At 40.4% G+C, this 27,225-nt stretch overlaps 1 protein-coding gene across 7 annotated transcripts in view; it reads left to right on the forward strand.

Moving 5' to 3' along the window:
• Positions 1-21,729, forward strand: part of LOC140739471 (matrin-3-like) — a 42,634-nt gene extending 20,905 nt beyond the window's left edge. For 6 of the 7 annotated variants that reach the window (XM_073067800.1, XM_073067802.1, XM_073067799.1 and 3 more), the window contains exons 11-16: positions 159-211; positions 1,903-2,305; positions 3,446-3,493; positions 11,254-11,707; positions 12,162-12,283; positions 19,422-21,729. In XM_073067800.1, the coding sequence (XP_072923901.1) occupies positions 159-211; positions 1,903-2,305; positions 3,446-3,493; positions 11,254-11,707; positions 12,162-12,283; positions 19,422-19,511 (1,170 nt within the window). In that variant the 3' untranslated portion in view covers positions 19,512-21,729. The remainder of the gene's footprint in view (positions 1-158; positions 212-1,902; positions 2,306-3,445; positions 3,494-11,253; positions 11,708-12,161; positions 12,284-19,421) is intronic. The other variant, XM_073067798.1, reaches the window with a different exon arrangement.
• The last annotated feature ends 5,496 nt before the right edge of the window (positions 21,730-27,225 follow it).

Here is a 27,225-nt window from a genome sequence, read left to right on the forward strand (position 1 = left end):
ATTGGGCTCAAGGGGTAAATGGTCTTAGTCCTTTATAGTCAGCTATATAACTTTGGTATGTATGGAACATGAGACCCTTTAAACAGCCATGATCCTCTGAACCAGTGAGTTTTCTATAGTATTCCTGATATTGTAATAATTTTTACTGTTTCTTTCAGAAACCAAGCATTAAGGTTCAAGAAGTGTTGAAGGACCAGGATAAAGCAGATAGGTAAATAGGCTCATAGTTAATGTGTATTAGTCATAGTCATAGTGTATTATTATAATGTATTTGACAGTCACTTAGGCCCTTTTCTTTGGGTTATTTTGAAAGGTAGAAAGGAATGTGCCTATTTCCATAAATGGTCAAGGGCTTGGAGACAATTAATGAAAAGTCACATTCTTTATGCATTGTATCTTCAGATTTATTCATTCTTGGAATATGCACACAGTTGGCAATACCAGCATGGTCTGTCTATCATAGCCCCTCAACTGACGATGTTGTTATGACAGGAAACACAATGGTTTTAAGTTGCAGAGAAGCTCTGAGAAGGATGTGTTGGACACAGGCAATGGGGGCAGGCCAGGTTTGCCATGGAAATAGAATCCAGGAACTCAGCCAGGCAAGCAATGTCTGTAGCATGGGTAACGAGAGAGAAACTACCGTAGATACCGGATTATAAGCCGCTACTTTTTTCCCACGCTCTGAACAGCTTTGAACACTGCGGCCTTTACTACGGTGCGGCTAATGCATGGTTTTTTTTCATGCCGCCAAAAACATTTTGCCTCGTAACAGTAGACCAATAAAATTGATGAGTAGTTCACAGAGGTCCAATGAAATTGTACGATAAATCAAGCGCACTTTCACAATTAAATTATTGTAAATCAGTCATTTGTACTCACCCTCATCAACATGGAAAACACTCGAAGAAAAGCATTGTGCTGCCTTTATGGCAGTTATTTAGTTTATAATATTTTCGCTTAGTAATTCATTTGTTAGTATTTTCTAGTTAAAGTTAGAAGTGTTTTAAGTATATTTGTTTTCTGTACTACATCCCGGGATGCTATGACGTCACATCCGGTTTCACCGCGTCTTGTGGGGAAAATACCGGTTTGCGATAAACGGAAAGGAAGGGGCGAGCGCATTAGACCCGCGCGAGAACGCTGCTTTTAAGTTAAAGGCGATCAATAACTTTTCCTGGTAGGCTGCAGTATATATTTTTTTTACCAGTCGTTAGGAGATATTGGAATGTTGTTCGTGCACTGTTCAGTAAAAAAGTATACGCAACGTAATTTGTGTGTTACCGATACGTATGTATATTTAAAAGTAGCCGTGTTACAGGCATGATTCGAAAAAAAGCATTTGCAATATGTATTTGTTTATGTTACCATACGGATTTAATTAAAAGTTAAAAAATCCTCACGTGTAATATCTTTCTGTGTAAATATCTCATATTACAACGTGGGACACCTGCGGCTTAAAATCCGGTGCGGCTTGTACAAGTACAAAATTGATTTTCTTTCTAAAATTAGAGCCTGCGGCTTTTAATCAGGTGCGCTCTGTAGTGCGGAATCTACGGTAGTTGAAGTTTCAGATCAAAGACCCTTTATTAGAACAGAGAAATAAAGCAATACAGTAATTCAGTCTGAAGTAGCAGGACTTGAGGGAGGGCAATGGGTGGAATCTGGAGAAGAGAGGTCCATAAAAGGGAAGGCAAGTCAGATGGAGTATATGAATTTAACTTACTCTCCCTCATCAACCTCCAAAATATTTTGGACCAAATTTTGTTTTCCATATGCTGAAAAAAACTTCGACTAATGTGAGTTTGGGGCCAGTTTATTTTAGCTCATAGATTGTCTGCCATCGATTTGATTTACCCAGAGCTAAATATTATTATTTTATATTATTTGCTTCGCTCCCAGAAGAAGACGACGTTCCCGCAGTCCTTTTAAGAAGAAAGTACCAAGCAAATCTAGGAGCTCTCCAAAAGCTGATGGAGATAAAGGAGAGCAGGCAACCTCAGAGGGTTCACCTTCAAAAGCAATCAAGAAGGATAACTCTGAGGGAGATAGTGAACTGGAAATTAAATCTGAAGAAAAAAAGGAAGATTCACAAGAAGCAATTACAGTTGTTGAAAGCGATGTGGAACTTGATGAAGGAGGTGTGGTTGAGGGGCTCTGCATTAGCGAATCAGAGAATGAAGCTGATCAAGAAGATTTACTGAAGGAAACGGTACATGAGATGGAAGGATCTGACTTGGTGGAATCAGATTCGAAAACAGACATGGCAACAAGTGTGCAAAATGCATCAGGTCCAGCTGAAACGGTAAAAGTTTAGACATGTTTCTTTGACTAAGAGGGAGCATGTGGAATATAATATATATAAATTTTCAGAAAGCTTCCTTTCAGGTTGGACAGAAGAGGATGGTCAAAAAGCACAGTGTTTGTGGTGATGTACTAAGGTGGGTTGAGAATTCATAATCAGACATAAAGCATCAATGAGAGTAAATGGATCATTCTCTGTAGGCTCTGATCAGTGGGATATAGCCAGGATTAATGCATGGGCTCAGCATTTCATGATCTGCATGAATAACTTGGTTGAGGTGACCAAATGTCACATTTGCATGTTTGCTGACAGTATAAAACAAGGTGGGATTGTATATAGAGAAGCTTTACAGGGTAAGACAAATGGAATGAGTAGGCAACATATTGTGGGGAAAGATGTGAGACTATTCATTTTGCTGCACTGTGTGCAGTGTTTTTAATGGAGAAAGAGATTGGTGATATTAATGTTCAGAGGAGGCTGAGATGTCCCTGGGCACAAGTTATTGAATGCCAGTATGAAGTTGTAGTAAATGATTAGAAAAAAAAAGCATGTGGTGTGTTGTCCATTGGAATACAGGATGTCTTCCAAGTCATACACACGGCCTAGATAAGACTACCTCAATTTTGGTCAGTTTACCTTAGGAAAAAAATGAAAAATGTACTGTAGTTTTATTTGAAGTTTTCTGGACCAAATCTAGGAATGACTAGTTTTCTGCACGAGAAGAGATTGGGTGGACTTGGGGCCCTTAGTCTTTCAGAGGTTCTTGAGTGAAAGGAATTTTTGTTGAAACTTAAATTTATAAAACTTGATAAACAAAATGCAGGAAGAATTTTCCCCCTAATTGCGCCCAGAAACAAGGATTACATTCTCAGAGTAGGAGGTAGGCCAGTTGGGATTGAAGTGAGCCATAACTTTTCCTTTTGGTGAGTGATTAGTCTTTGGAATGGTATATTCAGGAGGCTGTAGCGAGCAGCAAGTTTATGCGAAATCAAGATTGGTGAATATTAAAAGTGATAGAGTTATGGAAACGTTCAAGGAAATGGAACAGAGATAGATCAGCCATAGTTATGATGAATGGTAGAGCCTGCCTCCTATTTTTTGTATTTGTTATTCCTCATGTGTTTTTCTGTTTTGAATCAGGTGCCAGCTGTACAAAGGAGCAAAACAAATCAACAAGCATCATCCCAGGTATTTTTCTTCCTGCTTGAGTTATTTGACTGTATATTTTAAGTTTTAAATATGTGAAAGTTACTTTTTTTATCAACAACTTGTTAACACCTGTCAGCCTCTGACTTTTGCTTTCTGTGAAGTATGTTGATATATTTTTCTTTTTTAACAAAGAGCTGACTGCTGCTGATAGATTTGCTTTTCAGATTGTAGGGAGGCTTAGACCACATTTTGACTTAAAATGTAAAGGTTAAAGTAAAGATATCATTAAGATAAACAATGTCTTCAGAAGAAATCCATGTTACAGATGTTCACTCTCAAATACTAGCAGTAGCATTTTAAGGCACAATCCTAAGTCATTACTCCTGCTTCTGTCATTTCCTCTCATACACTTTCTTCATGCTTTCATAGATCTTCAACTTGTGCCCTAGCTAAACATAAGACCATAGGTATTAAAAAAAATTATCTTAATGAGATGTTGGATATGTGTCATGGGTGTGGATTTGAGTTTCTTCTCCTTTACTTGATATCTTGTCAATATGTCAGACACAGAAATACATTTTTGGCATCTTAGTAATTTGAAGTGCTTTATAATATGCTTTACATTTTTTATCATAACAGATACTGTTTACAAATTATTTCAGAAAAGGCATTTGTGTCACAGAACTAATACCAGCTTTTGTAATACCATTTTTCCTTCACCACCTCCCTCCCACAATTTTTTCCCCACAATTACACACTGTTCAAGGCATTGTTTCTTGAAGTGGTCATGTACCCTATCCACAGACCAGAGAATTTATTATTATTGGGTTGTGTGGGTGAGCCATTTTGTTAAAGTGGATGGCATATATTTAAAGATGTGAATACCATTGCAGTGATGTAGCTCTTCTCAAGTACTGGTCCCTGAGTTGAAACACTTCAAATTGAGACTGACCAGAGGTTTAAATAGGTTTAGCAAACTTTACTTTTGTATTGCATTCAGTTAATATCAAGGACCCCACAAGCTTTTGTTTAGCTACCTTCAGAGACTTGTGGATCTGATTCTTGATTTTATTTTTCCCTTAACATACTTGAAAAGGGTCATTTATTCTGATCAAAATGTTACTTGCGATCATCTTCCCTTCCAAGTAAATCTTGGAATCCTCCAGTGCTCCATCGTCATCCTGTGTCTAAGATGGATTAAAAAATTGTTCCTAGAGTTTCTTCAATTTCCTTTGTACTTAACTCAAAACCAAATTGTTAACAGTATTCCCAAACTTGAGTACCTAATTTTATTCTAGCTGTCAATTGTTTTTTTTAACAACTGAGGAAAAATGTGTTACATTTTCACAATCAAACAATATTTCTGCTATAATGAAAGTATGTTGCTTTCATATTTGAATAGATCTAGAGGAAATACTTTTGTTACTGGTATAAAACTGTAATTAAAAGTTTTGTGCTGATATCCCTCAGGAGCTTAGCCCTTATCTCTTTTCCCCTTGTATCTCTGCAATCTCATGCAACCTAATTTCCTTTACTCCACCATTTTCAGTTATGTGATTCATGTTCAAAAAGAGTAGTGGCAAACTGATTTCAGCTAAAATAAGTTTTTTTTCCCTTTGGTTGAGGGTACTGTAAGGTGATAATAGTGGAATTGAGCTCAACCAAAAGTGAGGCTAAAAGCTACTGGGAAGTACAGAGCCATGATTTGACAGGTGAAACAGGTGAAATTTGGACCTGTTTACCTAGAAGCCTCAGTTTTGTATGTTTGAACCTTAAAACTTTGTGACTGGAGCCTTTAACACTGAAAGCCACATCAACATGTGATCATCTATTTGATGTTAGTGGGATTCCAGGCATGGAGGGTGTGAGGATTCTGGGAAGGAGGAAAGCTATCAAAGTACTGAGGCAACATCAAAAGAAAGCAACTAAAAAGTATGCTGGGGAAACTTAGCAAGTCAGGCAGCATCTGTGGAAACGAATAAATGGTTGACGTTTCGGACCTAGACCCTCTTTCACAATTGGAAAGGAAGGGGGAAGACGCCGGAATAAAAAAGGTGGGGGAGGGGAAGGAGGATAGCTAGAAGGTGATTGGTGAGAAAGATAAAGGGCTGGAGAAGAAAGAATCTGATAGAGGAAAATAGATAAAGAGAGAATGAAGAAGGAGGGGCACCAGGGGGAGGAGATAGGGAGGTGAGAAGAGGCAAGAGGCTGGAGTGGGGAATAGAAGGGGGGGGGGGCGTTTTATACTGTAAGGAGAAATCGATATTCATGCCATCAGGTTGGAGGCTTCCCAGGTGTAATTTGAGGTATTGGTCTTCCACCTTGAGAGTGGCACAAGATGAGGCCATGGGCTGACATGTTGGAATAGGAATCAGAATTAAAATGGTTGGCTATGAGGAAATTCTGTTTTTGGCAGATGGAATATAGGTACTTGACAAAGTGGTCCCCCAATTTATGACATGTCTCACCAATGCAGAGGTAAAGTGTTGCCTCAAGTAGTAGGAGTGTTTAGGGCCGTGAATGGAGGTGAGGGAGGAGGTAAATGGAGGTATAGTCGGCCCTCCTTATCCGCGAATTCAGCCAATCGCGAAAACCAAGAAGTGCTGTTCCGGCGCTTGTTGTTAGAGCACGTACAGACTTTTTTTTGTCATTATTCCCTAAACAATGCAGTATAACAACTATTTTATATAGCATTTACATTGTATTACGTATTATAAGTAATCTAGAGATGATTTAAAGTATACGGGAGGATGTGCGTGGGTTACTGTGGATTGGGATTGAAAAAAATCGGGAGTTCTTTTACTAAGTAAGTCGGAACAGGTACGTCCGGTATTATTTAGCGTCAGTTAGTCAAACGTATGGCTTAGTATATAGTATATATTTTACCTTTCTGTGCATATAACACGCTTAAGAACGTATGTTTCAGCACCAGGCTTGGGAATGGAAGTTCCTGACTTCAATCCAATGACAGACCGCTCCCGAGTGTGCTCTCCACCTTGCTGGGTTGATGTGGAGGATCAAAACCCCAAAACCCAATAATTAAACCACTGCGTTCCTTAGTAATAATTGCAGCTTTCATTGGGGCAGGTCCTTTCTCACTTTATCCTTTAAAATTGTTCCAGTCGTTGACGGACTGTAGCCTAGTGCTTTTCCAGTGACCAATGGCGTTTCAACTCTTTCTAATCGCTTTATTATTTCCACTTTATTTTCAATCATGATCGTGATTATTTTCGTGAACAGGAGCACTGCAGATTCAGAGCTCTACCACTGGGTCCTAATGTCCACCACATTGAGACAGGTTAAATAAGGTCTGAGCTTCCGCTGGGTCCTAAGATCCACCGCATTAAGACAGGTTGAATAAGGGACTTGAGCATCCGCGTTTTTTGGTATCTGCAAGGGGTCCCGGAACCAATCCCTCGTGGATAAGGAGGGCTGACTGTATAGCACTTTGGCTATTTGCAGGGTTAAGTGGTGGAAGAACCACTAATAAACATTTGTGGTGAGGCAAGTTGGATGCTTGTTAGGACGAGAGTCCCTTGCCCACTTGGTAGCTGTTACTTGGTCATTTCAACTGGATATGATTTATCTCCAACAGTTTGTCTTTTCTTTCTTTCTTTCTTTTTCAATCTTTTTATTAGTATTAAAAATATTATGAACAAAATACAGTTAATATATTAATAAAGGGATTATAAACATACAAATTCCCATTACACATGAAGGAATACATAAGCAATGATTACAGTATAAATAAGTTTTCCCAAAACATGAACCATATAGTATATATATGAACAAGGTAAATCTAGATATTTCATAATATGTATATATATATATATAAAAAAAGAAAAAGAAAAAAAAATATATGCAAAGTTACTAACCTACTAATCTAATATCTAAGGGGAAAAAAAGAAAGCAAAAAAAGAGAAAAAACTAAAGAAAAAGAGGAAAAAAAAGGGCTGTTTATAGTATCTCACAAGAATACATAAACATCCATGTCGTCAACTCCGATCCTCTCAACATACATACAATTAAAGCTGAAAAAACCAATAAGCTTGGCACAGGGCCATATTACATCATATGAAAATATTGAATAAATGGTCTCCATATCTTTTCAAATTTAATAGAAGTATCAAATACAGCACATAATTTTTTCTAAATTTAGACACAACATAGTTTGAGAAAGCCAATGAAATACCGTGGGAGGATTAATTTCCTTCCAATTCAACAAAATAGATCTTCTAGCCATCAAAGTGAGAAAAGCAATCATTCGACAGGCGGAAGGAGATAAATGGAGTGAGTCCATCATCGGTAAACCAAATATTGCGGTAATAGGATGGGGTTGTAAATCGATGTTCAGTACCGCAGAGATAATATCAAAAATATCTTTCCAATATTTTTTCAAAAGCGGACATGACCAAAACATATGAGTTAAACACGTGATTTCTAATTGACATCTGTCACAAATAGCGTTTATATAAGAATAAAAATGAGCTAATTCAACAGTTTGATATGCATGGTTAGTGTCAGACATGTGGACTTTACTCAATCACAGGGATTGTTGCTGCTTCCTCAGGTTCAACTATACATTGCTGTGTGGCAGGGGGGCTTAGCAGGGGTGCATCAATATTGATTTTGCTAATTTTCATTAACTCCTTCCTCTGTATTCCTTGTTCCCGTCTTTCTGCTTTCTCTTGTTCTGGTGACCCTTTCACACCTTGCATTGCCTCATGTCCTGCTTATCAATTCCCTCTGGTTCCCCACCTCCTTCCCTTAATTCTATGGTTTACTGTCCTCTCCCATCAGATCCTTGTTCAGCCCTTTACCTCTTCCACCCGTCACCTCCTAGCTACTCATATCATTGTCTTCCACTAATCACCTCCCTCCCTGCCTTTTTATTCTGGCTTCTGCCACTTTCCGGTCCCTATGAAGGGTCTTGCCCAAACTGGTGACTTTTCACTTCCCTCATAGATGCTTTCTGACCTGTTGCATTTTAACTTGTCGTTTGGAAAGGAAATGTTAACTGGCAAAAGATTTTGATCATTGAAGAAAAATGTTTAAGCAGGAGTGGGTTACATATAGAAATCTTAGACCATAAGACATAAGAATAAGGTTATTCAGCCTTTTGAGCCTGCTTCACGTTTTGATCATTGCTGATCCATTTCTCTCTCAACCCCGTGCTCCTGCATTCTCCCTGTATCCTTTCACGCCCTGATTAATTAAGAACCTATCAACCTTTGCCTTAAATATGCTCAAATGACCTGGCCTATGTCTCTGTTAACAAGTTCCACAGATTCATCACCTTCTGACTGAAGAAATTCTTCATCTCCATTCTAAATGGAAGTGCTTCTATTCTGATGTTGTACCCTCTGATCCTAGACTCTCCCACTATAGGAAACATGCTCTCCACATCCACTCTATCTAGGCCTTTCAATGCTCAATGGTTTCAATGAGATTCGCCTTCGTTCTTCTAAACTACAGCGAGTACAGGCCCACAGCCAACAAATGTTCTTCATATGACAGGACTTTCAATCCCAGAATCATTTTCGTGAACCTCCTTTGAACCCTGGCCTGATGTTCAGCAGACTAACAAGTTGTTTGAATTTTCTCACTGTTTACAAAGTAGTCTGCTATGCTTTTTTCTTCTACCAAAGTACATGACCATACACTTCCCGACACTGTATTCTGTTTGTAACTTCTATGCTCATTCTCGTAATCTGTCTAAGTCCTGCAACTACCTTATTGTCATATTTCAGCTCTTCTTTCTTTATGGATTTTCAAGTTGCCTTCTGTTGGTATTTAAAAACTTCCTAATCTTCTAACTTCCCACTAATTTTTTACTCTTATTATATGCCCACTCTTTTCCCTTCATGGTGGCATGGATTTCCCTTGTCAGCTGCAGTTGCATTATCCTTCGTTTAGAATACTATGTTGTATCTATCCTGTGCCTACTGAATTGCTACTGGAAACTCTAGCCATTGCTGTTCTGCAATTATCCCTGCTAGTGTCCACTTGCAATCAACTTAGGCCAGCTCCTCACATGCTTTTGTAATTCCCTCTTTACTCCACTGTTAGACTGATACATCTGACTTTAGCTTCTCCTTCTCAAATCGCAGAGTGAATTCTATCATATTACTATCACTGTCTTCTAAGAGTTCTTTTACCTAGAGCTGCCTAATCAAATCTGCTTCATTACACAATGCCCAATCCTGAATATCTGATCCCCTAGTGCACTCAACCACAAACTGCACTTTAAGAAGCCATCTTATAGGTATTCTACAAATTCTCTCCTGAGATCCAAAATCAACACCAACCTGATTTTTACAATATACCAGCATATTGAAATCACCCATGTCTATCGTAACATTGCCCTTTTGACATTTTCTTTTTCCCATTGTAAATTGTAGCCCACATCCTGGCCTTGTTTGGAGACCTGTATATAACTCCCATCAGAGTATTTCCACCCTTGCGGTTTCTTAAATGTACCTGCAACAAATCTACCTTTTCCAATCCTTTGTCACCTCTTCCTATGGGTTTAATTTCATGTTTTACCGACAACGTCATGCCCTTCTGCCTAGCTGCCTGTCCTTTGGATATGATGTGTATCCTTGGATGTTAAGCTCCCAACTATAATCTTCCATCAGCTACGGCTCAGTGTTGCCCACATTATACCTGCCAATCTTAACTGCACTGCAAGATCATCTATGTTATTCAATATACTGCATGCATTCAAATATAACACCTTCAGTCCTGTATTCGCAAACCTTTTTGACTTTTGTCCCCTCATCCCACTGGCTGCAATTTTGTCCTATCATCTGCTTATCCTTCCTGATAGTCTCTCTCCACACTACCTTTGTATACCAAATGTCACACCCTCCTCTCTATCACTCAGTTTTCTATCTGCTTGCCAAATTTGTTTAATCCCTCTCTTACTGTTCTCGTAAACCTGCCCACCAGTATATTGGTCCTCCTCGTGTTCAGGTATGACCTGTCCCTTTTGCACATGTCATACGTTCCCCAAAAGAGATCCCAATGATACAATAATCTGAAACCCTGCCCCCTTGCACCAGTTCCTCAGCCACACATTCATCTGCCAAATCATCCTATTCTTACCCTCATTGGCATGTGGCACAGGCAGCAATTCAGGGATCACTACCTAGAGGTACTGCTTTTGAGCTTTCTACCTAGTTCCCCAAGTTCTCTCTGCAGGACATCCTCCCTTTCCCTAACTATGTCATCATGTCAGTATGTACCAAGTCTTCTGGCTGCTCACCCTCCCCCTTTAGAACGTTGCAGACCTGAACTGAGATGTCCCTGAACCTGGATCCTTCCAGGTGTCTTTATCACGTCCAGCATATCGTATCTGCTCCTCTGTTAAATCCCCTATCACAACTGCAGTCCTCTTCTTCCCCCAGCCCATTCTGAGGCACAGTGCCAAACTTTGTGCTAATGACCTGGTTATCCTTCCCCACCCAGTATCCAAAACTGGATCCTTATTATTGATGGGATAGCCGCAGGAGTATTCTGCACTGGCTGCCCTTTTCCTTTCCCTATCCTGTCTGTCTCCTCAGTTTCCCATATGAGTTAAAAGTCAATGAGTTGTAGCTTGAGTTTCTTAACACGTTCTTTGAAGAGCTACAGCTCTGACAGCCTGCTGTGGATGTGGTTATCCAGGAGGCTGGAGGTCTCCCAGAATAGGAGCATTATCTTTTAGAAGATTAGGTGTGCTTGTGACCATTAAAGTTGTGTTTGAGAGTAACTGGAGCAGAAGTTCAAAGCATTTCATAACATTTGATTTTCTCTAGGAGCCGAAGCAAGAATGCTTTCCTGAAAACATAGATGAATTTGTAACTGTGGATGAAGTTGGTGATGTGGAAGCTGGAAATCTGGATCTGGAAGATCTGACACCTTGTGCAGAGAGTAGTAAACTGGAAACTGATGAAGCAAATGTAAGCATTTTAACAGAGAAATCAGAGGACACCACTGAGCAAAAAGAAGAGGATGTAGAGAAACCAAAAATAAAACATGGTCAAAAGAGGGGAAAGAGCATCAAAACTAAAAGAACAGAAAGTGACCAAAAAGATGGTAGTGAAGATGGAAATGAGCTGATTGACAGTAAGATGGAATCAGATGAAAAGAATGAAAGGCAGGGAGAGACAATCTCAACTTGTGCTGAACCAGAAAGCAAGCGTGCTCGATCACGATCTCCTACTCCAGATGAGTATCGACTTGGACCATATCAGCCCAACAACCCTGTAGGTAAGAAGGGTTTTCTTTGTAAAAAAAATGCAGGACTGCTATTCTTTAATATTTTTTATGTTGCTTGTCACACTCATATGTTCATTAACTTAATTAAAGCAGTTTGCAAATATACTATATTTACTCAAGTGCGACATTCATAGTATATTCACACGCATTTCAATACTGGTCCATTTGCAAATTAGTGCAATCTGGCTGAACTGAAGCAGTGGTCTCTTAATCTAATTATTTTTCTGCAAAATGTAAATATTATTTGCATTTATAGCTGTTAGCCAAAAACTCCATGAAATGCTATAGATTTGGTGGCTGAAGATCCTGTACTGTTTTTCCCTTCCTTTTTTGCTCCCTCGAAAGGCACATTTTCAGGTGTGAGATGATCTGGTCTCCACTTGCCTGGATAGTTTGTTCATTGCTGATTTAAAATTTGTAATAAGCTGCCTCTTTTTAATTACAGGACTAGACTATGTGGTTCCAAAGACTGGATACTATTGCACACTCTGCTGCCTCTTCTACACAAAGGAGGAAGTGGCAAAGAAAACCCACTGTAGCAGCCTGCCTCATTATCAGAAGCTGAAGGTGAGCATTCTGGTGCCTGTAATCTTAGGTGGTTGTTGGATGTTTTGTGTGTTTCCTTGTAGTTCTTCACACTGTTCAAGCAATTGAAGATCTATTGATTCACCGCGTTCATTGTCTTAATAACTTTTTTGATTCGAAACAAGAAGGCAGTGGGAAAGCACCTAAAGGTTTCCAGTGGGAAGACATTTTGAGTTCTCGGGGGAAGAGAGAGGCCAGACTGCGTAGGTGCGTGACGTCAGCCAGTTGAGCGTGAACAGTTTAAAAAGAAGGCAGCCATATCCAGCAGGCAGCAGAGTGAAAGGGCTTTGGCGGTAACGGGATGAGGTGAGGCAGTTGTTGATTGCAACAGGAGGTAGTATGTGTGTGAGGCCAGTTTTCTGTGGTCGGTGTCAGATGTGGGAGGTCCTGGAGTCTCCCGGCATCCCAGACGGCCACATCTGCACCCGGTGCATCAAGATGCAACTCCTGAGGAACCGTGTTAGGGAACTGGAGCTGCAGCTCGATGACCTTCGTTTGGTCAGGGAGAGTGAGGTGATAGAGAGGAGTTACAGACAGGTGGTCACTCCGGGACCATGGGGGACAGAAAAATGGGTCACAGTCAGGAGAGGGAAGGGGAAGAGTCAGGTACTAGAGAGTACCCCTGTGGCTATACCTCTTGACAATAAGTACTCCTGTTTGAGTACTGTTGGAGGGGACAGCCTACCTGGGGGAAGCGACAGTGGCCGTGCCTCTGGCACAGAGTCTGGCGCTGTAGCTCAGAAGGGTAGGGAAGGGAAGAGGAAGGCAGTAGTGATAGGGGACTGTATAGTCAGGGGTTCAGACAGGCGATTCTGTGGACGCAGGAAAGAAACTCGGATGGTAGTTTGCCTTCCAGGTGCCAGGGTCTGGGATGTTTCTGATCGCGTCCAAGATATCCTGCAGTGGGAGGGAGAACAGCCAGAGGTCGTGGTACATATTGGTACCAATGACATAGGTAGGAAAAGGGAAGAGGTCCTGAAAGAAGACTACAGGGAGTTAGGAAGGAAGTTGAAAAGCAGGACCTCAAAAGTAGTAATCTCGGGATTACTGCCTCTGCCACGCGACAGTGAGAAAAGGAATAGAATTAGATGGAGGATAAATGCGTGGCTGAGGGATTGGAGCAGGTGCAGGGATTCAGATTTCTGGATCACTGGGACCTCTTAGGGTGGGTGTGACCTGTACAAAAAGGACAGGTTGCACTTGAATCCCAGGGGGACCAATATCCTGGCAGGCAAGTTTGATAGAGCAGTTGGGGAGGGTTTAAACTAGTTTGGCGGTGGGGGGGGGGTGGGGAATCAGAATGTGAGTGCAGGGATTAAGGTAGAAGGACAAGGGCATAATGCTAAGAGTTCTGAGTTGATGAGGAAGGACAGGCAGGGGACAGAACATAATTGTAGTCAGTTAAAGGGATTGAAATGTGTCTTTCAATATTACGAGTATTAGGAACAAGGAGGATGAACTTAGAGCGTGGATTAGTACGTGGAACTACGATGTTGTGGCCGTTACTGAAACTTGGTTGGACGAAGGGCAGGATTGGATGATGCAGGTCCCGGGGTTCTAAAAAGAATAGGATGGGAGGTAGAAAAGGGGAGGAGTGGCATTGCTGGTCAGAGATAGTATCACGGCGATAGAAAGGGAGGATGCTGCAGAAGGAGTGTCCGTGGAGTCAGTCTGGGTGGAAGTCAGAAATAGGAAGGGATCAGTTACTGTGCTGGGAGTAGTCTATAGGCCCCCAAATAACCCTTGGGACACCGAGGAGCAGATAAGCAGGCAGATTTTAGAATGGTGCAGGAAATACAGGGTAGTGGTTATGGGAGATTTCATCTTCCCTCATATTGACTGGCACCTCCTGAGTGCAAGGGGGATAGATGGGGCTGAATTTGTCAGGTGTGTTCAAGAGGGATTTCTGACACAGTATGTGAACCGGCCGACGAGAGGAGAGGCTATACTGGATCTAGTTCTGGGTAATGAACCTGGTCAGGTGACAGACCTGTTGGTGGGGGGACATTTTGGTGAGAGTGACCACAACTCCCTTAGCTTCAGCATAGCTATGGAGAGGAATAAAATCAGACGAAATGGTAAAGTGCTTAACTGGGGAAGGGCTAACTTTGAAAGGATGAGGCCGGAACTAGCGACAGTAAATTAGAAACAGGTGTTCAAAGGGGAAAGCACAGAAGTAATGTGGGAGAAGTTTAGGGACCATTTGAGCTGGGTTCAGGATAGGTTTGTCCCACTGAGGCAAGGAAAAAATGGTAGGAAAAGGGAACCGTGGCTGACAAAACATGTGAGGCAACTCATCAAGAGGAAAAAGGAAGCATATGTTAGATATAAGAAGCAGGACGTAGAAGGGGCTTATGAGAAATATAGGGTAGTCAGGAAGGAGCTAAAGAAAGCACTTAGGAGAGCACGAAGGGGGCATGAGAAGGCCTTGGCGTGTAGGATTAAGGAGAACCCCAAGGCGTTCTATAAGTATGTGAAGAATAGGAGGCTGATGAGAACGAAGGTAGGACCGCTAAAAGGATAAAGAGGGTAGCATGTCTGGAAGCGGAGGAGGTTGGGGAGATTCTAAATGAATACTTTGCTTCAGTATTCACAAGTGAAAAGGATCTTGATCAGAATGAGGTCGAAGTAGAGCAGGCCTGTGTGCTGGACAGTGTGGAGATTAAGGAAGAAGAAGTGGTGGATCTTCTTAAAAACATTGATAAATCCCCAGGGCTGGATATGATACACCCCAGGTTGTTGTGGGAATAGAGAGAAGAGATTGCAGGAGCATTAGCTATGATCTTTGAATCCTCTTTGGCTGCAGGGGAAGTGCCAGAGGACTGGAGAATGGTAAATGTAGTTCCCTTGTTTAAAAAAAGGTAATAGGGAGAAACCTGGGAACTATAGACCAGTGAGTCTTACGTCGGTGGTATGCAAACTACTGGAAAAGATTCTTAAGGATAGGATCTACGAGCATATGGAGAAGTACAGTCTACTCGTGGATGGTCAACATGGGTTTGTGAAGGGAAGATCGTGCCACACGAGCCTAATTACGTTTTTTGAAGAGGTAACAAAAGAAATTGATGAGGGTAGGGCAGTGGATGTGGTCTACATGGACTTTAGCAAAGCATTTGGCAAGGTCCCTCATGAGAGACTCATCCAGAAAGTCATGAGGCATGGGATAAATGGAACCTTGGCTGTTTGGATAAAAAATTGGCTTAAAGGCAGAAAGCAGAGGGTAGTTGTGGAAGTAAAGTATTCTGCCTGGAGGTCGGTGACTAGTGGAGAGCCGCAGGGATCTGTCCTGGGACCCCTGCTATTTGTGATTTTTATAAATGACCTGGAAGTAGAGGCGGAAGGATGGGTGAGTAAGTTTGCGGATGACACCTAGATTGGAGGAGTTGTGGATGGAGCTGTAGGTTGTCGAAGGTTACAAGGGGGTATAGACAGGCTGCAGAGTTGGGCAGAAAAATGGCAGATGGAGTTCAATCTGGTTAAGTGTGAGGTGATGCATTTTGGAAGGACAAACCAGAAGACTGAGATTAATGGTCATTTACTTAAGAGTGTGGATGAACAAAGGGGCCTTGGGGTTCAAATCCATACATCCCTCAAGGTCACTGCGCAGGTTGATAGGGTAGTTAAGAAGGCCTATGGAATGCTAGGCTTCATAAACAGGGGGATTGAGTTCAAGAATAGAGAGGTCATGTTGCAAATCTGCAGATCTCTGGTGAGACGGTACTTAAGAGTATTGTGTTCAATTCTGGTCACCTCTGGAAGCTATGGAGAGGATGCAGAGGAGATTTACCAGGATGTTGCCTGGTTTGGAGAACAAGTCATATGAAGCAAGGTTAGCAGAACTGGGACTTTTCTCTTTGGAGCGTAGAAGAAGGAGAGGGGACTTGACAGAGATCTACAAGATTATGAGAGGCATAGATAGGGTGGATAGTCAGTACCTGTTTCCCAGGGCACCAATAGCAAACACCAGAGGGCATATGTACAAAATTAAGGGAGGGAAGTTTAGGGGAGACATCAGGGGTAAGTTTTTTACACAGAGGGTTGTGAGTGCCTGGAATGACTTGCCAGGGATGGTGGTGGAGGCTAAAACATTAGGGGTATTTAAGAGCCTCTTGGACAGGCACATGGATGAAAGAAAAATGGAGGGTTATGGGGTAGAGTGGGTGTAGTACTTTTTTTTAAAGGATTATATGGGTCAGCACAACATGGAGGGCTGAGGGCCTGTACTGTGCTGTAGTGTTCTATGGCTCTAACCCAAAATTTAAGTGACCGGGAAAAGAATCAACGGATTTTCCATGGAAACCAGCTTAAGCCATCATCTTCCTTTACTTCATATGTGCTAGTCTTATTTGAATTATAGCTTGAATTAAAAGTACTAAGTTATGTAACCATCCATCTCTGTAATATCCTTATACACATGTTTTTAGGCAAAAACCTGATACTTACTTATCAACTTGATTAACATTCAAACTTTATAGGTTTTTTAATCTTAAAAATGTATGTGGATTGCCTTTTTAAACTTGTATTTCTTTGAATTTATTGGATCAGACAATTAAAGCTTTGTCTTGAGTTTGGGAGGGGGCTGTTGTTGGTGTGGTATTTGCTTACTCAGACCATAGACTACACAGAAATACTCTGATGAATGATATACAGTGACAGAAGGCATTAGCTTGTAACAATATGGAACAAAAGAGTATATAAGGATAAAGGCAATTTAAGACACAAATACTTGGTTGTGTATCTGTCCTTTGCTCATGGAATTCCCCTAAGTGGTTAGCATGTGGAGATGGGAAATGAAAATCTGCCATTGCCAACATGAATCATGTAATTTGTTGCCTCTCTACCATAAGAAAGATGATGGGGAGTAGCCAAGATTAGTGGGCCATGTGGGAACTAGAAGCAGAGAAAATGATTTAATATTGTCCTCAAAGGTGTTAATTAGCAATGGTGTATTTTTGAAGTCTACCATAGTAAGATGGACAGAGATGTCAGATGTTCAGTAGCAAGAGCTAAAGGAATACTGGCAAGGGACAAAAGATATAAAAATATTGTAGAAGAACAAAAGGTTTAAAACATTAAAGAGTCTTCAGTATCTTTCAAGCAAATGAAGGAAATGCTGTTGTATTTAGATTAGGGATGCAATTGGATAACATTATTTTTTGGAATTGTATAATGAATGGTAGTCATTGTGGATTTAGTATAATAAAGGATGACATTTATTCATAAAATACACAAGGGGGTAATGAGTTGAAAATAAATGTTGTAGCCTTGTTAGATTTGTCAAAATTTTTTCAACCAATCCTTGACTAATAGGGAAGACCTTAAAGGATAAATAGTTTAGGTACTAATAAAACTATTTCACTTCTGGGGAGGGGGGAAGGAATAAGAAAGGCTCTCTGCATCAATCTCTTTGGATTGATGTGTAACATGCTAAATGTGAGGTTTATATGGCAAAAGAGAACCAATGTGAGTACAAAAACAAAATGGAGGTGTTTCCATAAAATTAAGAGGCAGAAGATATACCGATAGACAACTGGCATAAAGAATGAAAAACAAAAATAATTATTTATAAATAAATATCAGTAGGGATGGAAGTAAGGAGGGGGAGTCGATGAAAGCCTTGGAAGACAGATCATGGTTTAAAATCAAAATGACTGTACTTCATCGTTCTTCAGTCTCGCAAGAAAATAAGGGATGCTGACAATATTGAGTGGGATGGATGTATAGTTGTATGGGAAGGGCTTTCTGACAGTTTGTATTCTCGACTGGTGAGGAAAGAAAGAAAGAACCAAAATTGGTGAATTACAGTTTGGTCTGATGTTACTGGTAGGGGAGGTCTCCGGAGAAAATATTTTTAATATTCAACTATTTTCTTGGCATTGGCATGGATTGATTTAAAAACAGATCTTACTTGGTTAACTTGATTTTTTTGAAACAGATGATGCTTGTGAATATTTAAAATATCTTTATCAAAGAGTGGCAAAGGTTCTCAGCAAAGAACAACATGGACTGGTTGAAGTGCAGACAGTTAATGAACAGTTGCTAGACAGAATGGCAGGAAATATTCTTCAATATTCCCTGGCATGACTATTCCGATGTCCATAGAGTGTATATTGAGATTGACAAAAGGCAAACTACTATAAATGCTGGAATTTATGGACAAATGACATGGTTAATGTGTCCTTTGCAGCTCAGATTTAAAATGGGATTTTAAAAAGGGCAAATACTGGAATTGAAAGCAATAAAAATTTCTTGAAATATCTGACAGGTCAGGTAAGCTCTGTGGAAAGCTAGATGGTAAACATTTCAGATTGATCTTTCCTCATTTTGATGAAAGATTAAGTAAAACAAGTTGGTTTCCTATGTTGTACAGTTGAAGGAATGAATGAATCTATAACTGGGTAGAAACCAAGAAAGCATTGTTTATGCTGATTGAAAATGGTGATTTAAGGTTTAGTAATTGCAGCCTATCTAGCCGGTGAATGCAGAAACAAAGATGTGTATGTAGGCAAAAGAAACAGTACTGGAACTGAGATACAGAATGGAACCATTGCTAGAAATATTCAATGGGGCAGACGGCATTTGTGGAGAGAAAAGATGACTTTACATCACCATTGTGTTACACTGGCCAGATCCTGATACAAGCTAGAAAGGATAGTCATCTGTAATTACTGAATTTAATGTCTAATCATGAAGGCTGGAATATACCTAGGTAGAAAATGTATATTTGAAGAGCTGATTTCTGATTCTATTAACTTCATACAACTGTGAAATAAATCATATTTCAAGTATCTGTGTGATGGGATAAAGCTGAATTAAATTTTACAAGTATGATGCCATTCAATGCAACTATGCTGAGTTTGACAGTAACTTTTACAATTTAATGAGAGAGATCCAGATCGATTTGTGAGTAAAATGATGAAATTTGAAGTACACTGTGAATATGTATCTTGAGCTGCATTAACAGATAATAGTTTAAAGAATATAATTGTTTTTTTCAGACTTCAGCCCCAATAACAATCTTCTTAAGCTCAGGTCATTATATTGTGATGGGGGTGGGGGTCTAAAGACTCTTCCTAAAACAATGATGACATTGCCTCATTAATGTCCTTTATTTTTAAAGAAAATCTTGAACAAGCAAGCTGAAGATTACCGGAAATCCAAAAGAGAACAAAGCCCTGAAGTGGAGATCAAAGAAATAACTGATCAGTGATTCTACTTATGATAATCTGTAACATCTAACCTATTAGCTGCAAATTCTTTTAGCATCCTGATTTTATTGGTTATTATTTTTGTTTAGATGTCTTAATTTTGTAATGTACAGACATGCATGAATAGATTGGCAACAGTGATTTTGTTTGCAGTAACTATTTGTTAAATAAGTAAGTTCTCAGGATAGGGACAGTCAACTTTCAAGGGTATTGAATTGATGGATTTCTAAGTTATTGTTAGAATATGAGTTCTTGAGTTATTCCAGGAACTGCTTTGGGTCAAGTACCATATCTGGGTTACTTTAAGGAAGTTGGTGGATTTTGTAAGGTAGTAATTTGAAAATATCTGGCAAATGTCAAGTTTTATTGTTGCAGTAAAGAAAACAGCTTGGCAAGAATTAATTATGTGATTACTAAAATCTGCAGAAGAAATATCTAATATTCATTTGTTCCAGCATATTTGTACAATAACAAAGCTTGCATGGCATTGGTGTTAAGGGGTAAAGAAAGTGTTGAGATGGTGAGATTTTTGAGCTATAAAAATGGTAGAAATTCTGTTAATTTTGTGGAGCAAAATTCTCTGCAACTGTTAAAGATTATATTTCCTTTGATTTGAACTAATGTCAATCTTTTGTTTTTATAACATTGAGGTTGAGGGTTGCTGCAAGTTGAGAAGCCAATTTCAGTCTTCAGCAAGTTATAAAATTTTGGTTCTAGTAAACGATTTATTTAGATGAGCTTAAAATAAAATGCATATAAATCAATACAAATCAATCAACAGTTTTGTTTTTGCAGTGTCTAATTTGTGCTGCAATTATTGAGGGAATTATTTATTGACTAACATATCAGTCACTTTACAACTTTGACTTTTCACCAAAATACACATCTTACAAAGTTGATTTTTAACAAATTTATCAAATTGGACCACAAGATAGAGGTGCAGAATTTGGCTATCTGGCTCATCAAATCCGTTCTGACATTTGGTTTATTTTCTCTCAGCCCCATTATTTTGTCTTCTCTCCATAACCTTTGATACCCTTACCAATCAAGAACCTATTGGCCTCTTCTTTAAATTTGGCCTTTGTCTCAATTGCCATCCGGGGAAATGAATTCCATAGATATACCATCTTCTGACTAAAGAAATCTCCCTGGTTTAAGAATGTTTCCTTTAAAGCAAAAGTTTGAATTAAAGTCGAGCAAAAAAAATTAAACTTCTGGCTTGGTGAGAAATGTTCTGAAACTAGGAACATTATATTAATATTTAATATTAGTCTTGCAGAATCATTACAGTTTGTTTCCATTAAAACTAATTTCAAGTTTTTATTTTTTTAGGAGTTTGCTTACTTTACACAAATAGGAATAAGATTGCACAAAAGGAATTTTGTATTAAAATATTGTTTCTCTTGAATAACCTAAAATTATACTGCACTGTGTAGTATTCATTTCTGAACGATAAAACCAACTTGTATTAGTTTCCAATGATCCATGCAAATTGTCAAAATTTGCTAACAAAATGCACATTTACTTGACCACAGTACTTAAAAAAAATTATATGTACTCAGAATTGAACAAGTTCCCAAAAAGTCAGTGTCCTATTGTAAGCTTGTAAACAAGTGAATTTAAGCAACTCTTTGACAAAACTTTGTGCATTTAAACAAAATTTACTGTAAATAATTTTAATAACTCATTCTTGTGACTTAAGGTTATTGTCTGACTGGGATTCCATTGCTAGTTTGCTGATGATCCTGTTGTTAAAAATTGTTCCTTTTTTTTTAGTAAATTTTGTCTTTTGGGTGCTATGCTTTAATGTAGTTATCAATTTTAGATGTCAGATTCCCAATGCTTACAGAAGTTTTGGTTTGTTTCTTGATAAATATGACATAATAGGCATTGTGCTTTTTTTTGGCAAATGTATACCCTGCATGAGTGTGGAATAACAAATGCTTCCAGAAGAGTACATTTGCTAATGACGGTGTCTGAACCAAATACAACATGGAGTCACTTGTTTTATAAAAGAAATTGTGTGAGGCACTGCAGGTTTAGTTAAGAGGCAACAAAGTATTAAAACTGCTGTTATGTCATGTTTTGGTTTGAGTAGAAACAAGTAGTTTTGTAATTCTTCGAATAAAGCTCCAGGTTCCAATGATTGCTTGAATTTCTCTGCTTTTGCTTTTCTGTTGACAAAGAAATGTGTAATAAAGGATTTTCAGGACAATTTCATCTCTTGGAATACGATTGAGTATAATTTAACTGAGTTAATTACATAAATGTTTCTACACATTTTTGAATTTCATGATACTTTTATTTTTGACTATCACTCCATTACAAAAATGTCAATTCTATTTGCCTGAATTCTCATTTTTGCTAATAAAATTATTGAGGTTCCTTAAGCAATTTCATTTCTGACCCTGATGTCTTCATAATGATGAGGTAAGAGTCTAATGCTTATACAACATGGTGGACTGATCTGCATGTCCTGTATTGGATAGAATTCATCTATCAGTGTACACTCTTTAATTATTCAGTAGTTCAACCTACAGATTGGAACATCATCTTACCCTATTTATTGTTTTGTATATTACTGACAACCTAATAATGGAATTAAACAGCAATAAAATGGGTCCTTCAGCCCAACTTGTCCATGCCAACCAAATTATCTACCTGGCCTAGTCCCATTATGCTTGCCTTTGGCCGATGTCAGAGTAAATCTTTCCTATCCAAGAATTTATCTAAATCTTTTTAACCTTGTAGTTTATATACAGCTGCCTGCTATTCTTGTTATCTATGCCCTTATCAAACAGCTTGATAGTTAACACCAAGTCATGCAATCCAAAAGTGTTAACTGTATTGATGACCTGATTTCAAAGTGTAGGTAAGGTGAATTTATTATCAATGTACATGGCACCCTGAGATTCCATTTTCATGTGGACATTCACAGTAAATACAAAGAAACAGAAAACAGTAAGTGTCAAGCTTATTTATCATATGGCATTATTTGTATTTCTTTGTAGGAACAATTTAGTTTGGTAGTTTACCTTTAAATTCTCCTCCATCAAATAAAACACTTCTCAGCCGTGAAGTGTGTGAGAAGTCTCCAATGGTGTCCTGAAAGTTGCCACTAATTTATTTCTTGCTATCTCAACAGTGTTCAAATCCATCCCCATGTGTCATCAATGGTTTAATGTATATTGAACGTGCTCAGAGCCTTTACACAATCTGAATTTTCGGTTTCACATGAAAAATTATCTCTCAAAGCACAAAGTGAAAATCATGGCATTTGCTGCACACACATTCTAACAGAAATGTAGCTCTATGTCATCATTCCAGACTTGGCCATTCAGCTAGAAGGACTAATATCCTTTCGCGTAGACAGAAATGCTGCAGCCTCTGGGAACATCCGTAGACTGCTCATTGCAGATAAAATTCCCTACTTAGCGAGGGAGTTCTGCCATTGTGATTATTGCTGTTTACATTCTCTCCCACCTGCGCTGGGGAAGCGCTGCAGGAGTTCTGGGGGGCCATCTGCAGTCTCGAAGCCACTCACCCTGATGTTGGTAGTGACTTCAATCAAGCCAACTTAAAAACAGTTCTGCCAAAGTTCCACCGGCATATTAACTTCGCATAGGAGAGTACAGTATATTAGATCTGGTTTAAACCAACATTCATGGAGCCTACAATGCTGCCTCCCATCCTCAATGGTTAAACAAGACAAACCTGTTGCCCTTTTGCTGCAGGTGGGAACTTCCGACCATAACAATGAGAGGTTCAAAATATCCTTGGAAGCCAGCCGCCGGTTGGTTGACGCGTTTTCAGATAACGTTCTCCATCAGGGCCTGCTGCCTTACGCGGGTTCATCCTGAAGGATAACCTGACATCGGCCTCCGAGACAGATCACAGGGTCACTGGGTGCAGCAGGGATTTTCACAGCTGCAGTTATATTCTCCTTTTCAAAGCGGCCATAAAATGTGTTGCGCTCTGATAGTGAAGCGTTGAGCATCGCTGATATTCATGCTGTTGAGTTTCGCTTTGTATAATGTCCCGCAAACCCTGCCAGAGTTGACGTGCATCCGATGTCACCTCCAACCTCGCTCGGAATTGTTCCTTCGCTCTTGAAATCGCCCTCCGCAAATCGTACCTGGTTTTCTTGTTACAGTCCTGGGTCGCCAGACTTAAATGCCACAGACCTAGCCTTCAGCAGGTGACGAGTCTCCTGGCTCATCCACGGCTTTTGGTTTGGGAATGTACTGTAAGTCTTTGTAGGCACACACTCATCCACACAGGTTTTAATGAAGTCGGAAACAACTGCGGCATATCATCCAGATTTGAAGATGAATCCCTGAATACAATCCAGTCCACCGGTTCAAAGCAGTACTGTAAGCGCCCCTGTGCTTCCCTTGTCCAAACCTTGTGTCTCACTGATGGTGCTGCAGGCTTCAGTATCTGCCTACACTCGTAGAAGTACAGCCAAGTGATCAGACTTTCCGGTGTGGGCGTGGAATAGCACCGTAAACACTCATGATCTTAGTGTAACAGTGGCCCAGTGTTTTCTTTCCCCGGGTACTGCAAGTGATTTATTGAATATAATTATTTAGTGGCTTTTTCAAACTGGCCGGTTAAAATCCCCCAAAATAATGGTGAGGCATCAGGGTGTGCTGTTCCATGCATGTTGATTACACTGCTCAGATCATCTAGAGCCTGTCTGGCATTGGCCTGAGGTGGAATGTACACCGCCACCAAAAAGGTCGCAGAAATCTCCCACAACAGGTAAAATGGACGGCCCTTAATTGCGAAATATTCCAGGTTTGGTGAGCAAAATTGGGACATCACCGGCACATTAGTACAACACGAGGAGTTGATCATGAGGCATACACCACCACCTCTGCTTTTTGGAAACTCGACAGTTCTATCTTGACGGTGTGTAGTGAATCACTGCGTCTGATACGGGTTAACCAGGATTCCGTGAAGCAGTGGACGCATGCTGTCCTACTATCACTCTGATACAGCACACCAGTTCTGAGATCGTCAATTTTATCTACGTTTGCCGGCAAGATAGTTGGTATTGGTGGTCGAAAACCTCGTTTTTTAAAAAAAAAACGAGCGACAGCCACATTCCTGACAAGGAGTCCTCCTAGCGAGAATATTACGGCCATAATCGGTATTATTTCCGTCGGTTTTAAGCAGTGATGGATTGTTCAAACGCATTGAAACATCTTTATTAACTGCACTGCCCTTGGATGCAGTTGCGATTCTCAGCTGTAGCCGGCTGAAAGGGGAATATTTAATCGTTATCCATCGCGCTGCGCCGCCACGAGAGATGTCACGCAGTGCTCTCTATGCACAATTTGACGCACAGAATGATGAGACATTGACGAAAGCTGCTACCACCCTCCACCCGAGATATCTAGTCTGGCCGTAGCCGAGCGAAGAGGCTCCTAGTCAGGGTAAACTCACACAAAGCTGCACCTGGTGAGTTACTGTGCGACCCAGCTAGCAAAAGTTTTTAATGTATATCTTTACTATCTCTCTGACACAGTCGACTGTCCCCGCAGACCAAGGCCGCCACCATTATTCTGAGTGCTCAAGAGAACTATGGTAACTGGCTTAAATGATTCCCGCCCGGTGGACCAAGCTTCAACAACATGAAGTGCTTTGAGCGGTAAAGGATCGAATAAAATCCCATCTTCAACTACTTTGGACCTTTTTCCAGTTTGTCTACCACTCAAAAAAGCTCCACTAATGATGCTGCAGGGCAATGTAACGGGTGGAACCATGCGGCTCACTTTAAGAGGCTGGTCTGACTTGATGACAAAATTACCTGAAGTTTTTTTTTTACCGCGAATTATGTTCTGGGTTTCGTTGACAGTAAAGGAGTTGCTACGGTAACACTTAAACTTAAAACATCTCTGCCGTTTTATTTATTAATAACTACACTTGTTACCACGATGCTCTAGGACAATTCCAGAGTTATTGGACATGTCGGCCAATACAGTCGCTTTGAAACTGCTGGAGCTTTGCGAGCAAAATGCCTTGCTTGGTTGTACAAGCCAAGGTTCAATTCGTGCTGCGAGAAATCTCAGTGGAAGTCACCAGATATCACTACACAGTAGCATCACTGGCAGTGAGAATTGTGAGTCTACTTGAACACCCACATGAACAGGATAAATACTGATCGCTGAAAACTCACCTTTTACAGACTGTCGCATTATCTGAGTCTGAGCTTCAGAGGGACATGCCCTCTCTCCTGGGAATCACCAGCCGTGTTTTATTTTTAAAGAACTCTTTGTACAGAAAACTCCTGATCAAGTTTGCATAGCCCTGGCTAATGCAGCCGTGAATGACTATATAGAGAGCTTGCTAAAATGACTGATATCTTCATTCAGCCAGGCTGAAGTGTATAATTCCTTCTCCTTTCCCTGCCTCGATAAGCTGGGCTTGCAACACATGCACAACCTCACGACTGCAAGAGGACAAAACTGGGTCTGTGCTTTAACCATGCTCACTTTGGTAGGAACGCTAGGAAGTGCCGACCACCTTGGAGTTTCAACAGTGCCAGTGCATTGGGACATCAGAGGTCTGTGAACACCACAGGTTCCAGCTGCCAGGGTCATCTACTGTTCTTTACGGACACCCTTTCAGGGCGACGCTTCTTATGTGACATGGGTGCTCACGTGAGCCTTGCCTATTGATCAGAATCTCACTGGAGGCTGCCAACAGCAGCAGGATCCAGACTCATAGGACATGACAGGTGACGCTCTGCTTCAGTGGGCAATGTTACACATTGGACTTTGTCCTAGCTAGAGTGGCTAGACATCTGCTTGGTGCAGATTTCCTGTGTTAGTTGAGCATAAGAATTGCCGGCTTGTGGGTGTCAATGATTTTGGGTCATTACCCAGCTCCCCCAGTAAGTTGCCCAAAACAATATTGTCAAGCGCATGCACCACCACATGTGAGTTTAGTCAACTGCTGGGCAAATTCCCAAACCTCACCAAGCCCTCATTCTCAACTACAGTCATAGAACATGGGGTCAAGCATCACATTTCCACAACTGACCCCTTGGTCTATGACTTGCATGTAGACTGGACGAAGAAAAACTGGCAACTTGAAGGCTGAGTTTGCCAACATGGAAAGGCTTGGCATCGTACATTGGGTCAAATAGCCCCTGGGCGTCATCCCTCCATATGGTTCCTAAGTCTGATGACAGTTGCCACCCTGTGGAAATTACCGACACCTTAACAAGGCCACCACTCTTGATCGTTACCCAGTCCTATACATCCAAGATTTTTTGGCAAGCTTAACCAGAAAGTTAATTTTTACTAAATTTCACTTGGGGTGCCTGTGTTCCTGGAGGACATTCCCAAAATGGCCATGATAACCCCATTTGTCCTCTTTGAGTTTCTGCACATGCCATTTAAGCTGAAAAATGCAGCACAGACTTTCCAATGGCTGATAGACTCTGTAATAAAAGACTTAGATTTGCTTCTTGTTTACCTGGATGACATACTTGGTCACCAGTGCATCCAAATCTGAACACGCACCTCATCTCCACACACTTTGAGTGCTTAAGCCAACACGGGTTGATTATACCAGTTTGGATTGTCAACCATTGACTTCCACGGCCATCACAACTCTACAGAAGGCGCGAAACACCTCCCACCAAAAGTAGTCGCCATTATGGATCTCCCACCCCCCTGCACAAATAAAAAACTATAGGAGCTT

This window comes from Hemitrygon akajei, chromosome 15 (genome assembly GCF_048418815.1).
Source record: "Hemitrygon akajei chromosome 15, sHemAka1.3, whole genome shotgun sequence".
NCBI classification, from domain to species: Eukaryota; Metazoa; Chordata; class Chondrichthyes; order Myliobatiformes; family Dasyatidae; genus Hemitrygon; species Hemitrygon akajei.